Source organism: Hyperolius riggenbachi, chromosome 8 (genome assembly GCF_040937935.1).
Source record: "Hyperolius riggenbachi isolate aHypRig1 chromosome 8, aHypRig1.pri, whole genome shotgun sequence".
Lineage (NCBI taxonomy): Eukaryota > Metazoa > Chordata > Amphibia > Anura > Hyperoliidae > Hyperolius > Hyperolius riggenbachi.
In genome coordinates this window covers 248,488,977-248,506,744 of record NC_090653.1, presented here as the reverse complement: position 1 = coordinate 248,506,744, position 17,768 = coordinate 248,488,977, and the positions used below count along the sequence as shown (strand labels likewise).

The following is a 17,768-nucleotide window of genomic DNA, read 5'->3' as shown; positions in this document are numbered from 1 at the left end:
TAAACATATACTCTAAAACACACTAAAATACATTTTCTACAACCTTACAAATAATACATAACCTTGAATAAATATTTACAACCATCGTCTGATCTCTCCACAGGACGGGGGGTTGCCAAACCCTCCATCCCATAGTAAGCAGCCACCAAATAGCCCAATAATTATTATACCCATAAAACATAGCATAACTGGTAAATATACAGATCCAACCTATAGCAAATAAAAAATGAAGAAACAAAAAAAAAGAATCGGAAAAGTACATAGTAAAAGAAAAATAAATAAATTAATAGTCAAAGCACACACTGCGTTTTTACATTATAGAGGTTCAGAGACATTTTGCATTTGGAAGGTCATGATTTGGGCTTTTCTGAGGTAAAAAAACCCAAACACTTTGGTATGTTTATATAACATGGACGATTGGACGGGTTAAAGACTACTACAGAACTCCACAGGGTGGGGTGAAGTGACAGAAATCCTGATCAGGGTTAGGAACTTCTGGCCCTTGGAGGTGAGAAGGTTGTGCTTAGTGTGAATTTACTCCTCTGCAGTCCACATAGGCTAAGGCCTAGGGTAGCTGTGGCCCAAGATGGAGGCTGGAGACGGATCCTGTACAAGGTAGATTTTTAATGGGCACATTGAATAGGGGATGCACATAGCAGAGCGAGGCTGCTATACATGGAAGAATGGACTGCAGCAAATAGAGGCTGTACATAGAATAAGGGGTTACACAAGGGATAAAAGGTCTACTATGGTGGGGGAGTTCTGCTACACATGGGGGGGGGGGGGTGCTGCTGTCCATGGTGCTATACACAGAAGGAGGTGGGGCACAAGACAGTTGCCCTAGGAGGGCAAAAATTACACATCTGGCCCTTGCTTTTCTGCAGTCATTTTGTAACATAAGTCACACCCAAGCTATCTTCTCAAAAATGCAATTATAATAACCTTTAGAGACCTGACTGCTCGTTTCCATACCATTTACCAGCAACATGTATATATACTGTGGTAGCTGCAGCCTGTATCTCCATAGCAACAGTACGTGTTGCTCGGTTACAGGTGTATGCGCTTATGCCCAGAACTATTGCCCTAGCGATTAGGTCTGAAAATCTATGGGTGACAGTATTTGTGCGTATGTATGCACCATAACCAGTGTGCTGGGTACAAGAAAGGTAAAAATGGTAGTAGAAGTAAACATCAGAATTTTGAGGAGGATCCAGTCCTAGGCATTAGAGCACCGGATCAGCTTATTTTGCGCCGAAACTGGGCGCCCCATAGCAGCAATGCTATGCTGTGCGGGACGCGTAGCGGTAATTCGGGGCTCCGACGGCTGCCAGACCCCGAATTACATCTACCTCCAAGTTGCCACAACTCAGAGGGGGAATAGTTTTTAACGCCGCCTCGGAGTTTAGCAGCAGTGGTGAGAGCCGGCTCCATCTCCTCTAGACCCCACCCACCGCCACCACCACACACACTTTTCTCATTAACTAAAAACATAAAAAGACAGGTGACTAGCAGAGGAGGCTACACTGGTCCGTTGCCGAGGCTCTTTTTCCCTCAAATCCATCTCTGGTGCTGTACAGCTTTGGTATAGTCACAACCAGGCCTGGCGGCACTATACGTAGGCCCAGCCATATTCCTGAGGTATCCTTTATAAGACATATGCTACAGTTTCCATTTCCACACATAGTCTGGAAAGCTGCTCACCACAACCACAGATCATGGATACAGCATACCACATTTCATGGGTGCAAAATCAATCTTCAAAATATATCTTTTCTATCAAGCAAAATTACAAGTAAAAGCAAGCAACTGTAGGTTGGATAGGTAACTGTATAAGTAGGATGTATATACGGTAGCTTTATGTTTCTATAGAAAAATGTGCGTGCCCCATGTATGCCTTTGCCTCTCAGACCAGCTTTGGTTCAGGCAGCCATTTTGTTTTTCCTCACAGGAGTCTTGCTCCATTCCATCTTTGCCCCACTTGTGCCATTTTCATGTTGTTGATGTATATTCTGCAGAATTCTGTAGATACAACACAAATTGGTCCATGTCCAACTGTGTCAAGATTCTGTGACAGTCTTTTCCATCAAGAGATATTTGCAGCATAAGACAACGTAGACAGTCAAAATGGATTCCATCTGATAGGGGCGGGGCTTTGCAATTAAGTCACAGTACTATGGTTCCGACCTTCAGGGTCCTTGTCATCATGTCCCCCAATGTCTGCGGTCCTTGTGGCAATGTGCTGTTGGGTTATGCTCTGCTGCTGGTGCTGCAGGGGGTACTTTGTGTGCTATCAATACTGTGGTTGGTGCTGCTGCTTTCTGATCCCCCAGTTAGCGTTGGCACTGGCTGCATTTTAACCGATGAACCTATTTAAATCAGAGGAAGGCAGGTGTTATTTTTGCACATATGACAACTCCTTAGCAGTCTAGCATATAGGCTCACTATCCCTCCCTGTACACTGTACAGCAGCTCTTATATCTCTGCATCCTTGTGTGATAGCTTTACTCACATGACTTGTAGGTCAGGTCTGATTTCTGTGAATGCACATCCTGCTTCCTGGGCACAGACAAGAACATGCGATATCCAGAAAGCACAGATCAGACCTGTCTACAGATCACAGATATGTGAATAAAGCTTTCATACAGTAATAGCAACACCGGGGAGTTTGTAGGGAGAGGCATATGGATACAAAGAGCTGTGATATTAAGGTGCCCACACATCAAGCAATTTTGGTGGCCGATTGACCAGACAGATCGCACTATGATCGAATCATCTGATCGGAGAGAGATCTGTTGGCTGCAATAAACCGCAGACCAATTCCCGATCAATTTCAGCAAAAAATCTTTCGGGAATCGGCCTAGTGATGCCATCTCATCGCCCCCGGCCGCTTCCCCCAAATGTAGATGTACCCCAGGTGACCGTGCATTAATACTTACCTGTCTGGTGCATTGCGCATTCTGTGGGCGCGTGCTATCTTGAGGTTATGGAAGTCTATACGACAGAAGGCTGTACTTGAGACGCATATGCACGGACCGATGGGAATCCCAGCGAAGTACTTCCTGCCCAGCAAGGAGTACAACACGGAATAGGAGGTGGTGCTGTGCATATGATTACGCTGCAGAGTGCGCCGACTAACATGTTTTGCATTTTGATGTGGTGTAGTAGGAGCACCGCATGGCAAAGCAAAAATAGGTGAAAAACCGACCTCAAGGTAAGTTCTATTGGTTTCCCAGGAGTCCAGCAGGCATGCATGAACATTATCTGTTACTTACGTGTGTGTGTGCAGAGGTACCACAGGGCACCGATGAGAAGCGCTCCGATCACAAACGCTCCGAATGTGATTCCAAGGACGGCCCCCATCGCCAGGCCCTGATCTGGAAAGAAACAGTTTGCACTCATTTTCTTGTCTGCGGACATGTTTATTTTGGTTACAGAACATTGGGTTTATCCAAAAGCACATCACTAAGAGCAGGAACCATAGCAACCACCCATATGTATAGTCAAATCTGATTGGTTGCTATGGGTTATAGGTACCTATTCTTTGCACTTCATTACTGCTCCTAGTAGGACCTTAATAAAATGTATATAGAGTTATGAAGTGTTTAATAGCAATATTCTACCAAAACGGTGACTAAAGTTTCAATTTAAAACAAAGTATCTTATATAGTTTGAGAATTGATTGAAAATGTAATTATAACCCCAAATATCAATAATGCGGCTTAAACGGTGAAATCGGTGGCAGTTTCTCCTGACACTGGTGAGACTTCCTTTAGGCAGGGAACACACTTGACTTTCAGTTTTCTGCGCGTTTTTCTGCATACTTTTTCTTCACACCAAGTGTGTTTCCATGCTGGAAAACGTGCGCGTTTTTTCACAGCAGCTGATGTAAATGATAGAGGAAACTGCCAAAATGTGCAGAATCAGGATGCAGAATGTCAGTTTTTTTTCTGCGTGCGAACAACACAGTAAGTGTGCACTAGCCCATTGATTAACATGAGTTCTCAGTCTTTCTGTGCAGAAAACGCGTACGAAAACTGTCAAGTGTGTTCCTTGCCTCAGACACTCATAGCAAGAAGCAAGGTAACCAATTTCCACATCGATATCCTAGAACAGGCATGCTGGCCAATCATATCTGGTATGTTTAGTTTTTTACTCTGGCCCCCAGCAAGGCCACTAACCTCTAAGCACAGGTTCCTAAAAGGCCCATCTGTGCCCCCCCCCCCCCCCGAGTTTCCCCACCCTTGCACGGCCATATGCAAAGCAGAGGGAGCTTGTATCATCTTATCTCTATGACTCCCTCTGGAGGCGCTGCTAGTGAGAATCATAGTGATGCGACTGCGACAAAGCTGAAGAGAAATCCCAGCGGCGCCGACAGGTGATTAACCGATATAAGGACGCTGCATACTGGTATGTGTTGAGGGAGGGGAAGGGTTAATGCCGGGCATTTAAAACTACGCTGTAGCAGCTTTCCAGGTGGAAATAGCTAAGTCGCGAGTCGCCTGCCCAGTAGAGCAGACCCGATCGGCTCTTCTTTCTACCTGAGCCCGAATGGAAAGCTGTTACTGCACCTGCTCTGGAACCGGTGAAGGTAAATATTCCAGGCTCTACTGCACCTCCACAGCCGTCATCCTTGTCGGCTGTGGTTTGCTGTGGTTTCGGAGGCCTCCAGCGCTGGATCACTGGGAAGGAGGAGGACAGGGGAAGCCTCATTAGGATACAGCGGCTTCTCCCTCCGGAGGTAAGTATCTTCCAGTGGGGGGGGGGGGGGGGCATGGCCGGCGCTACCATAGAGGCAAAGGAGGCAATTGCCCCAGGGCCCCAGAGTCTGTAGGGGCCCCCAGTGGCTACAAGAGGAAAAACATTTTTTCAAAAAGTTTTTGAGAAAATCAATTTTAAAGTTTCAAAGGAAAAAAAATACACATTTAAAAACCCGTCGACTTTAATGGTTAATAGCAAATCCACCTTAAATGCTAGAAACCCTAAATTAGCAGGATATGTTAGGGAGATCAGTGGGAATAAGAGGAAAAACAATTTTTCAAAATGACCTTATAGTTTTTGAGAAAATCAATTTTAAAGTTTCAAAGGAAAAGTATACTTTTAAATGCGGTAAATGTCACTTTTAGTAGTAAACCAAACGGTAGTGTAATTTTACATGTATCAAAAAAAAGAGCAATGAAACCCCTGACGGGGTTTCCAGGGGGTCCATACGCAGCCGCAGCGCTTTGGCCAGGGATCGCTATACAGCCGCAATATGGCTGTATGAAGATCCCTGGCATTTTTTCCTATTTTCCCCAATTTTTTTTGTATGTTTAGAGTGTGGGAATTTTTTTTTTAATTATGTGGGGTCCCCCCTCCTAAAACTTTTTAACCCCTTGTCCCCCATGCAGGTGGGCTAGCCAGAATGTGGAGCTCCAACCGATTGTGGCTTCACACCCTGACTATACCAGCTGCAAAAAAGGTCCCTTAATGCCGATTTTTGTTCCGGGGTATTTGTTAGGGGGCCCCCGAGGTTTATTTTTAAACCGCCCCGGGGGGGGGGGGGGAGGGGTCCTTAGAGTATCTCTTCAAGAAACCATTGTGTGGGTGAATACTTTTGCAAGGTACTGTAAAGAGGTAGTGTCCTATTTCTGTTGCCAGAGGCAGAGTTTAAAAGTAATCCCCTGGCTCTAATGTAGTCCCTTGACATGAAATGGTAGGGGCCATTTCATTATATTGGTAGCACTGTGGAAAACAGCGAGTCTTGCTTAAGCGGCGGTTCTTAATGTAATAGTGTGAAAGGTCATTACTGTTTTTGTCACGTAGCCACACTGGATTGAATGATATCCCAGTTCCCTAGTTACATTCCAGATGGGGTTGTTATTGTGGTAATACCAGGGGGAGCAGCTGCCTCCCCGTCTCCTTATCGCCTGGGCCTAGTGATGTTACAGACAGGGAGCAGCCTGCATGGGGGTAGCTGCTGACCTCAGGAAGGAGTGTGCGCTGACCCACAGAACATGGAATGAGGTAGATGAGAGGACAGGAAGGAAGCCCCCGGAAGCCAAAATAAACATGAGGCCATCAGAAAGGAGAGGGAAAGAGGCCTGGAGGGCCTATCAGCTAGAAGAAGGGAGGGAGTCTGGGCAGAAAATTCAATCTGGCTGGCAACGTTTATCACAAGGAACGTGCCAAACACATCCAGCCCTCATGACCGGAAGCTCATTAACACACATAAAGCTTTACTTAAAGTGTAACTCCAGTGAAAGGTCAAACACACCAGCCTTGTAGAAATATGAAAAAAAAAGGCGGGTAAAGGGGGGTACTAGGCCACACTACTTAAAGTGACACTAATATAAACCTGATCCATACTGAATACTGTGCAACAAAAAAATGCTGTAATGTCTCCCTTATCTATTTTTCAGCGAAGCAAAAAAAAAAATGGCCTAACCTTAACCATCCCCCGTGCAATCCCTTACTGATGCCTAACCTTAACCATCCTCCGTGCAATCCCCTTACTGATGCCTAACCTTAACCATCCTCCATGCAATCCACCTTACTGATGCCTAACCTTAACCATCCCCGTGCAATCCCTTACTGATGCCTAACCTTAACCATCCTCTGTGCAATCCCTCTTACTGATGCCTAACCTTAACCATCCTCCGTGCAATCTCCCTTACTGATGCCTAACCTTAACCATCCTCCGTGCAATCTCCCTTACTGATGCCTAACCTTAACCATCCTCTGTGCAATCTCCCTTACTGATGCCTAACCTTAACCATCACCCGTGCAATCCCCTTACTGATGCCTAACCTTAACCATCCTCCGTGCAATCCCCCTTACTGATGCCTAACCTTAACCATCCCCCGTGCAATCCCCCTTACTGATGCCTAACCTTAACCATCCCCCGTGCAATCTCCCTTACTGATGTCTAATATTAACCATCCTCCGTGCAATCCCCTTACTGATGCCTAACCTTAACCATCCTCCGTGCAATCCCCCTTACAAGACAAATAACATTTATATTGCGCTTTTCTCCTGGCGGACTCAAAGCGCCAGAGCAGCAGCCACTAGGCACGCTCTATGGGCAGTAGCAGTGTTAGGGAGACTTGCCAAAGGTCACCTACTGAATAGGTGCTGGCTTACTGAACAGGCAGAGCCGAGATTTGAACCCTGGTCTCCTGCGTCAGAGGCAGAGCCCTTAACCATTACACCTTCCAGCCACCACTTACTGATGCCTAACCTTAACCATCCCCCGTGCAATCCCCCTTACTGATGCCTAACCTTAACCATCCCCGTGCAATCCCCCTTACTGATGCCTAACCTTAACCATCCCCCGTGCAATCCCCTTACTGATGCCTAACCTTAACCATCCCCTGTGCAATCCCCGTTACTGATGCCTAACCTTAACCATCCTCCGTGCAATCCCCTTACTGATGCCTAACCTTAACCATCCTCCGTGCAATCTCCCTTACTGATGCCTAACCTTAACCATCCTCCGTGCAATCCCCCTTACTGATGCCTAACCTTAACCATCCTCTGTGCAATCCCCCTTACTGATGCCTAACCTTAACCATCCTCCGTGCAATCCCACTTACTGATGCCTAACCTTAACCATCCCCCGTGCAATCCCCCTTACTGATGCCTAACCTTAACCATCCTCCGTGCAATCCCACTTACTGATGCCTAACCTTAACCATCCCCTGTGCAATCCCCCTTACTGATGCCTAACCTTAACCATCCTCCGTGCAATCCCCCTTACTGATGCCTAACCTTAACCATCCTCCGTGCAATCTCCCTTACTGATGTCTAATATTAACCATCCTCCGTGCAATCCCCTTACTGATGCCTAACCTTAACCATCCTCCGTGCAATCCCCCTTACAAGACAAGACAAATAACATTTATATTGCGCTTTTCTCCTGGCGGACTCAAAGCGCCAGAGCAGCAGCCACTAGGGCGCGCTCTATGGGCAGTAGCAGTGTTAGGGAGACTTGCCAAAGGTCACCTACTGAATAGGTGCTGGCTTACTGAACAGGCAGAGCCGAGATTTGAACCCTGGTCTCCTGCGTCAGAGGCAGAGCCCTTAACCATTACACCATCCAGCCACCACTTACTGATGCCTAACCTTAACTATCCTCCGTGCAATCTCCCTTACTGATGCCTAACCTTAACCATCCTCCGTGCAATCCCCCTTACTGATGCCTAACCTTAACCATCCTCTGTGCAATCCCCCTTACTGATGCCTAACCTTAACCATCCCCCGTGCAATCCCCCTTACTGATGCCTAACCTTAACCATCCTCCGTGCAATCCCCCTTACTGATGCCTAACCTTAACCATCCCCCGTGCAATCCCCCTTACTGATGCCTAACCTTAACCATCCTCCGTGCAATCCCTTACTGATGCCTAACCTTAACTATCCTCCGTGCAATCTCCCTTACTGATGCCTAACCTTAACCATCCTCCGTGCAATCCCCCTTACTGATGCCTAACCTTAACCATCCTCCGTGCAATCCCCTTACTGATGCCTAACCTTAACCATCCTCTGTGCAATCCCCCTTACTGATGCCTAACCTTAACCATCCTCCGTGCAATCCCCCTTACTGATGCCTAACCTTAACCATCCCCCGTGCCATCCCCCTTACTGATGCCTAACCTTAACCATCCTCCGTGCAATCCCCCTTACTGATGCCTAACCTTAACCATCCCCCGAGCAATCCCCCTTACTGATGCCTAACCTTAACCATCCTCCGTGCAATCCCTATTACTGATGCCTAACCTTAACCACATAAACAATAATATTAATGACAAACAATATGCCCAATTTTACCACTTCCATGTAGTATGAGAGCTTACACAATTTGTTAATAGAATTAAAAGTCAATCAATTCTGCAGCTATATAAAAATTGTTAAACATGTGTCCATTATTATTTTAGTATGGAGGACCCTCTTAAAAACTAAGGATCCCTCTGGACCTGATCCTCTTCCAGATCTGTTTTCTCTGGTCCCAGCAGTGAAATGAGTGGCCAGTGTCACCATTTAGTGTCCTTGCTTCTTTTGGAAACCCCTCTCCTAGTTGGGTAGCAGTGCTGATAAAAAAAGGCTGCCCCACACACAGGGCCGGATTTACAACTCAGAAGCCTGTAGGCACAGCCATTCAAGCACCCTAAACTCCACCCCTGAACACAGGCTACACCCCCAAGTAAAAATATTCTGATCTTTAATCCCTGCCTTATGTCACAAACTGTCCTCAGAATCTTACACTCTAATCGCTGTCTCATATCATCCTAAAGGTGGCCATACACTGGTCGATTTGCCATCAGATTCGACCAACAGATAGATCCCTCTCTGATCTAATCTGATCAGAGAGGGATCGTATGGCCACCTTTACTGCAAACACCTTACCTTTTCCGGCCGGCGCGAGTCCCCTGGTCCCCGCTGTCTTCTTTTCTGCTCCGGGCTCCAGACCGTTCCTGCAGCTACTGAACTTCCTGTCCAGGGGAAGTTTAAACAGTAGAGGGCGCTCTACTGTTTAAACTTCCTGCCGGGACAGGAAGTTCTGTGTAGCTGCAGCCGGTCCGGAACCCAGCGCGAAAAGCAGACAGCGGGGACCAGGGGACTTGCGCCGGCCGGAACAGGTAATGTATACCCGCTGTATTGCGTAGGTCGTCGGGCATTCGAACGCCACTATCGACGCACTCCCGACTCGATCGACAAAAATCTTCCGCACGGATGGATCGACGGGAACGATTGATTTCGGACGGAAATTGATCGTTCTGTCAGCGGTGTGCGCGGCGATTTCACAGCCGATTCGATCACTGTGATCGAATCGGCCGTATATCGGCGGGAAAATCGTTAGGTGTATGGGCCCCTTTAGTGACATGAGAAAAGGATTAGGGTGTAAGTGCATGAGGTCAGTGATATGAGGCAGGGATTAGACTGTATGCTCCTGAGGTCAGTGATCTGGGCAGGGGGGGCCACCCCTCCCACATAAAGCACCTGTAGGCGCGCCCCTACAGTGCCTTATAGTAAATCCAGCCCTTCCCACACAGCTCAGTACTGGAAGATAAAAAGAAAGGGGTGGGGGGTGAGCTGTCACCCTAAACGCAAAAAGCACAGAGACAAAGGCAGCCCAAACGCTGCAGTACGTCACACTCAATAGATGAAATAAGAAATAGTATATTGAGGGTACTCACAAAGGGAGGTTGCAATGGGGCAACCAACCACTGCAGGCAGGTGGAGATCAATAAACCTGACTCCACTCGGGGGTCCCGCTCAACCGGAAATGGTTGCACCTTTCAAGGAAAAAAAGTCCTAGGAACCAATAGATCAGGTCCAGGGGTATCCCCTTCCTGAGACAGGGGTGTATCTGGATGAAAAGGCGCCCAAAAGATATTAAAATCTTAAAATAAATAAGGTTTGAGGTGCCTTACCTAAAACGTGCTCTATTCCTGGCTCTGAACATAGCGTGGCACTTGATTTGGCCTTGGGGAGGTGGGCAGAGACCCACAAAAAGTGTTGCCAGTGCGATTAATGATTATTCATGTATATATGAATTTGTCTTTATTGAGGTCAGCCACCTCAAACCTTATTTATTTTATAGATTTTAATTCATTATATTATCCTTTGAGTGTCTTTTCATCCTGTCAGTACTAAAAGGAGTGGGGACTGATGGCCACCTTACATTTGGAGGTTCAAACACATCACTGCTAAGACAGCTGAACCTAAGTGGACAACAGGTCTAAAGAAGAAAAAAGGAGCAACATGGAGGTAGTCTTCCTGGGGTTTCGCCTTTTTTGTGTCTGGGTTTCCCCTTCAGATTCTGATCACACTAGTTTTACAGCCACTTACTGTGTTTGGCAGGTGAAATCGTAACGTTCAGCGACTTCTGCATTCGACCATATTCTGGGCAATTCTAGAAATGAATAAGCAACCAAAGTCAGTTCTTTCTGAGTCACTCAGCAGTAGAATCAGAATGAATTGTCGGCACTCCCGATATGAGATACAACTTAATCTTTATTGTTCCATATAAAACATTTTAACGTTTCGAGACAACAGTGTGTCTCTTTCTCAAGTACAACAAATGCCAATAATAATATAATAAGCTGGATGTGCATTATGCTGCAGACACTGGATGATCAGGGCCGGTTTAAACCCCTGATGGGGCCCCAGGGCAAGGGTAACCTGCCCCCCCCCCCCCCTGAAAAATGTAACATAGCCACTGCCCAGATGTTGACCTAACGCCCATGCTCCTGGAACCCTGACCTCCCTCCCTAATTGATCTGCGCTGTCAAATATATCCGATAGCATGGGCCCAGCACAACAGCAGCATTTGTAGGTTATCTATTTCAGCTGCAGTGCTGGAGCTGCTTGCCACCTGTCTTCATTCCAATTCCTGTGTGACTTGGCGCCTCATATCTTGTGTAACATGCGCTGGATCACACAGGAAGTGGAATGAAGGCGGGCAAGCGGCTCCAGCATAGTAGCCGAGACAGGTAAACTACAAATGCTGCTGTTGTGCTGGGGCCCCACTAACAGATATATTTGAAAACGTGGATCAATTACAGGGAGGTCGGGGTTCTGGCAGCGTGGGGAGGGGGGGGGGGGCGATGGCGCAAGCACAGTAAATTAAGGAGGAGGCTGGGGACCCCAGCAGTGCTCGGGCCCTGGGGAAATTGCCCCCCTTGCCTAAATGTAAGCGCCGGCCCTGCGGATAAAGCACATCCAGCTTATTCCCCTGTGAGCTCATCTATGTGGCATTTGTTGTCCTTGAGAAAGAGAAACGCTGTTGTCTCGAAACGTTGGAATGTTTTGTATGCAGCAATGAAGATTAAATTGTTTAGATAACCTTTTGAAAGATGGCTTCCAAAGCACTAATCTAGAAGTCTCCATTAGACTCCCAACAGAATCCACAAACTAGACCCAGCTAAATCCCAGCTGGGGTTGCCAGCTTCAAGGTGATATGTCTCATATCAGGTGGACGTGCCCATAAATCTTCCAACAAATTACATAGACTCCTTATGGAAATCTTAAATGTCACCTTCCTTAAGGTGCCCATACATTTAACCACTTGAGGACCGCGGACTTAAACCCCCCTAGTGACCAGGGCATTTTTTTGCTAATTAGTCCACTGCAGCTTTAAGGCCTTGCTGCAGGGCCGTACAATTCAGCACATATGTGATCCCCACCCCCCCTTTTCTGCCCACCAACAGAGATTTCTGTTGATGGGGTCTAATCAGTGCAGGGATGATGATGTTTTTTTTTTTACAATTTTTTTTTTTTTATAAATGTATCCATCCAAGTTTCTTAGCTACACCACTGAACACAGGTTTGTAGCTGTATTCTCAATTAAAGGAAAGGAAATGAAAGCTGGGTAACCACTAGCGCTGCTGTTAGGGATTTATACAAAGTTGAATTCCCAAGAATAATCCTCTTATAAGGCTGAACTTACCAACACATTGTGATTTGCTAAACAGAAGTCGCAGGTCAGCCTTCCAGTGACCTCATTTTCCAAGCCCAGGGAGAGTGCTGCAGACAGAGTCCAGGACATTGTGGATTTGCCTAAAACTGGGCCTTTCTCTTCCTTCAGAGTCAGCTCCTTCTCCTCCACCAACAGGGAACACTTCATTAGGAGTAAGGTATTTGCAGGATTGTCCTCTGTGCGGTCTACCGATGTCTGTCCATGAAAAACAAGCAAGATGGGTCAGATAGAAAGTCCACATGATTTCACATATGGTATTTAAAAAAAACAAGGTATTTGGTTGCTAGGAAGTTTGGAAGCGTTTTTTTCTGAGAACACTTTACATGTATACTGTATGTTACGGCCAGATCCCAAAGTTGGCCACTTCGGGATCTGGCAGGCCACTTACTTGTTTCGGACTTTGGCCAGCCAAAACGTGATCAGACAAGAGCCGGCCAAGTCCAGAAATAAGGCTTTCTTGCAGCTCATTGGCTACACCTTTGCAGTCTTAACAGATGTAGGCAAAGACCTAAGTAGCATTTATATTTGTACACTTAGGCCTCGTTCACATTACAAATCATAGATGTCCGTGCAATTTGGAACGCAATTCGTACAATCACACGCAATATGCGTTTGTATGTGTTGCTTGTTTCTTGTAGTGAATGGGTCAGCCGCATGTTTTGCTAAAAAATGCGTGCAGCATGCGTTCACGGACTGCACTGGTCCACAACGCATGTAATGCGAACATCATACAGTGCAGTCTGTGCACTTCTGATGTTCGTGTGGTTCTGCCTCCCGCACAGGTTGCAGAAATGCGGACGACAACGCATGTAGTGTGAAGAAAGCCTAAGGCTTTTTTTCACTAAAAATTACTGCATGCGGTAAAGCAAAAAACAACTGATTTTACTGAACATTTTGTGAGCTAAAATTACTGACTAGTGAGGTAAATTACCAACTGGTGTGGTAAATATCTCAATAAATGTCAATTCACAAAGAATAAAGAATGCAGTAAAACAAGCGAGATGTTTGTATTTTACCTCCAGCCTGAAGCTGTTGGTAATTAACAAAAAGACAGTCAATCGGTAAGGTGATAGAAAAAAGAAAACAGAACAGAGAAAAGAAAAGGTGAAAACGAATTAAAACTATTAAGGAAAATAGGAAAGTTAATAATAAAAACATGTTTCTCTAATTTCATAATATTATTAGGTGGTATTTAAAAATGTTTAAATAGAAAGGTAGAAATGTTATGTTCATTTTATGCAGCTCAGACTTGCACTATACTTGTTAGTATAATAATAAAAAAAAAAATACTACCTGTATCACCTTTCATCTATTTTCCCTGCACTGCAATAATCCATCGAATACCAAATGAAATGCCACATGATTCCTACAAATACCGAATGATATACCACATGAATCCTTTAAATACCAAATGAAATACCACATGATTTCCACAAATACGGAATGAAATACCACATGATTACTACAAATACGGTATGAAATACCACAGGATTCCTACAAATACCGAATAAAATACCACATGATTCCTTCAAATGCCGAGTGAAATACCATATGATACCTTCAAATACCGAATTAAACACCACACGATACCTTCAAATACCAAGTGAAATATTACACGATTCCTACAAATACGGTATGAAATATCACATGATTCCGTCAAATACCGAATAAAATACCACATGATTCCTACAAATACCGAATGAAATACCACATGATTCCTACAAATACGGTATGAAATACCACATGAATCCTCAAATACCGAATGAAATACCACATGATTCCTACAAATACGGTATGAAATACCACATGATTCCATCAAATACCAAATAAAATACCACATGATTCCTACAAATACGGTATGAAATACCACATGATTCCATCAAATACCAAATAAAATACCACATGATTTCTACAAATACCGAATTAAATACCACAATTCCTTCAAATACCGAGTAAAATAACACATGATTCCTACAAATACTGAATGAGATACCATAGGATTCCTTCAAATACCAAATGAAATACCACATGATTCCTTCAAATACCGAATGAAATACCACATGATTCCTTCAAATACCGAATGAAATACCACATGATTCCTTCAAATACCGAGTGAAATACCTCGTGATTCCTACAAATACTGAATGAAATACCACATGATACCTTCAAATACCAAGTGAAATACCACATGATTCCCACAAATACCGAGTCAAATACCACATGATTCCTACAAATACCAAATGAAATACCATATGAACATTCAAATATTGAATGAAATACCACATGATTCCTACAAATACAGAATGAAATACCACATGATTCCTTCAAATACCGACTGAAATACCACATGATTCCTTTAAGTACTGAATTAAATATTGCATGATTCCTTCAAATACCGAATGAAATACCACATGATTCCTTCAAATACCGAGTGAAATACTACATGATTCCTACAAATACCGAATGAAATACCATATGAACCTTCAAATACAGAATTAAATACCACATGATTTCTTCAAATACCTAATGAAATACCATATGATTCCTTCAAATACCGAGTGAAATACCACATGATTGCTTCAAATACCGAGTGAAATACCACATGATGCCTTCAAATACCGAGTGAAATACCACAAGAATACTTCAAATACCGAATTAAATACCACATGATTCCTTCAAATATCAAATGAAATACCACATGATTCCTTCAAATACCAAATGGAATACCACATGAGTCCTTCAAATACGGAATGAAATACCACATGATTTCTTCAAATACCGAATTAAATATCACGATTCCTTCAAATATCGATTTAAATACCACATGATTCCTACAAATACAAAGCGATATACTACATGAGGTAAAGAGCTTAGTCATACCGTTTTTAGGTAAAGTAAATAAATCTTAGAGAATTTTAGGAAAAAAAACCTAAATCACTGAATGAGGTATTTTTTTACCGGGCGTGTCTTAGTGAACAGAAGCCTAATTGGAGTTAAACTGTCTCTCTCCCCCCCCCCCCCCCAAAAAAAAAAAAAGCTATATAATGGAACAAATCTATAAGTCTGTTGTAAGTAAGCTTGCATGCTTGTATAAATAGTAAATCAACAAGGATCATTTTCATTCATGCACGCATCACATGACTCATTATGCCTAATCAGCTGCTCTGGAACATGGCTTAGGTCTCACCTGCACTTGGATTGGCTGACCCGGCCTCAGTGTGGTTGTATTGGAGTTGAAGTCAGGAGCTTGGGACAACTTGATTTGGATTGTGGGAATACTACACATGACCTAAAACAATTGATAACAAAACTTGCATTTATGACTGGTCACATTGAATATTTCACTTGCTATACTCCCTACCAAAAGCTGGCTGCCGTACACCCCACAATCCTTTACAATATTACCATGCCATCATACCAGTCTAAGGTTCATAGCATAAAGTTGGCGACACACAATACAATTTTCCTTTTTTTTTTTCGATTCAGGCATTACAAACAAGCAAAATCTAACTAGCTTGCATTGAAGGCCTTCCACGGCTATAATTATTTGGTGATTCCCAGGAGAGTTGATCCAGGGATTTATCTGACTGCCATCTGGAGTCAGGAAGGAATTTTTTCCTTTTAAGGCTAATTGGCTCAAGCCTTGTAAGGTTTTTCGCCTTCCTCTGATGGACTTGATGGACGGATGTCTTTTTTCAACCAAACTATGTAACTATGTAACCAATGTATCAAACACTTGTGTTCAATTTCTCACCAATTATGAAAAAATTATCGAAAATGCAGAAAAGGTTGCCTGGATCTAAAAATAAAGACATTTACAATCTATCATACACCATTACATTTTTGGAAGAATTGATCAGAATTTTTCATTTGTTATACTGGTTATATTTCACATGCAGGGAAGGATGTCACTCTGGCCACAATTACAAACAACAAACAAACACAGAACATTTATAACGCGCTTTTCTCCTAGCGGACTCAAAGCGCCAGAGCTGCAGCCACTAGGACGCGCTCTATAGGCAGTAGCAGTGTTAGGGAGACTTGCCCAAGGTCCCCTACTGAATAGGTGCTGGCTTACTGAACAGGCAGAGCCGAGATTCGAACCCAGGTCTCCCATGTCAGAGACAGAGCCCTTAACCATTACACTATCCAGCCTCTTGCGTTAAAGAGGGGGGAGGGGGGCCATTTTAGGGAGTGAACATGGAATTTGTGCTGACGGGAGGGGGGTCATCATGGCTTGTAGTTACAATCCTGGGGTGATATCAGAATTTTCCTTCGGGAGTGCTCACCATGATGGACTAGACTTAGGTAACACTAACCTGCTTATTAACCTTCTTGGCGGTAAAGCTGCGCAGGAGGTTTTCTCAGGCCCTGCTGGGTCGATTTGCTTAATTTTTTTTTGCTGCATGCAGCTAGGACTTTGCTAGCTGCTTCAGCACACCGATCGCCGCCGCCCCGCGCTCGATCGCCGCTATCCGTCGCGTCCCCCCCACAGACCCCGTGCGCTGCCTGGCCAATCAGTGCCAGGCAGCGCTGAGGGGTGGATCGGGACTCCCAATGACGTCACGACGTCGCGGACGTCGGTGACGTCATCCCGCCCCGTTGCCATGGCGACAGGGAAGCCCTCTAGGAAATCCCATTCTTTGAACGGGATTTCCTGATCGGAGATCACCGAAGGCGATCGAAGCGGGCGGGGGGATGCCGCTGAGCAGCGGCTATCATGTAGCGAGCCCTGGGCTCGCTACATGATTTAAAAAAAAACAACTGCTGCGCTGCCTCCTGGCGGAATTCATTAGACCGCCAGGAGGGTTAAGGTATCTAAATATAAGTACCCACCGGAGATGGATCAGAGAATCTACAGCAACAACAAGGCGACAAACGAGGCGACAACGATATGAAGCCTGAATGATTGTTTCAATGATCACAGTAATTTGCGTGGTAGTCACTGGTCATCTGAACGATCGCTCATTCGGTGATCTGTCATGACGGTCGTTCAATATGAAGGACCGTCGTGGTTAGTTGCATGCCGATAAATACCGCTTAACACATTTTTATTATATGACATTGTGCAATTTTGCGAAAATAATCCTTCGTTGCAAAAATTTCACATGAAAAATCGAATTGTGGGTATGGACCTGAATTATGTGAGGTTGGGACATACATTTATACAGCACTCTGCATTGGGACAGATGGATAATTATACTTTGTGCCAATCTGAGCATCATTGCAATGTGCAGCAATGCTCCTGTGTTACCTGCTCTCCCCTATTTGGCTAGACCTGGTCACATGACATTAGTAATATCACGTGACGT

The 17,768-nt window shown here is 44.7% G+C and overlaps 1 protein-coding gene across 2 annotated transcripts in view; it reads right to left on the bottom strand.

The window, feature by feature from the left end:
- Positions 1–263: 263 nt before the first annotated feature.
- The window catches only part of ENG (endoglin), a 128,306-nt gene continuing 110,801 nt past the window's right edge, over positions 264–17,768 (bottom strand). For both annotated transcript variants that reach the window (XM_068248553.1, XM_068248554.1), the window contains exons 12-16: positions 15,644–15,745; positions 12,427–12,651; positions 10,827–10,890; positions 3,273–3,374; positions 264–2,366 (exon numbers count right to left, since the gene is read on the bottom strand). In XM_068248553.1, the coding sequence (XP_068104654.1) occupies positions 2,248–2,366; positions 3,273–3,374; positions 10,827–10,890; positions 12,427–12,651; positions 15,644–15,745 (612 nt within the window). In that variant the 3' untranslated portion in view covers positions 264–2,247. The remainder of the gene's footprint in view (positions 2,367–3,272; positions 3,375–10,826; positions 10,891–12,426; positions 12,652–15,643; positions 15,746–17,768) is intronic.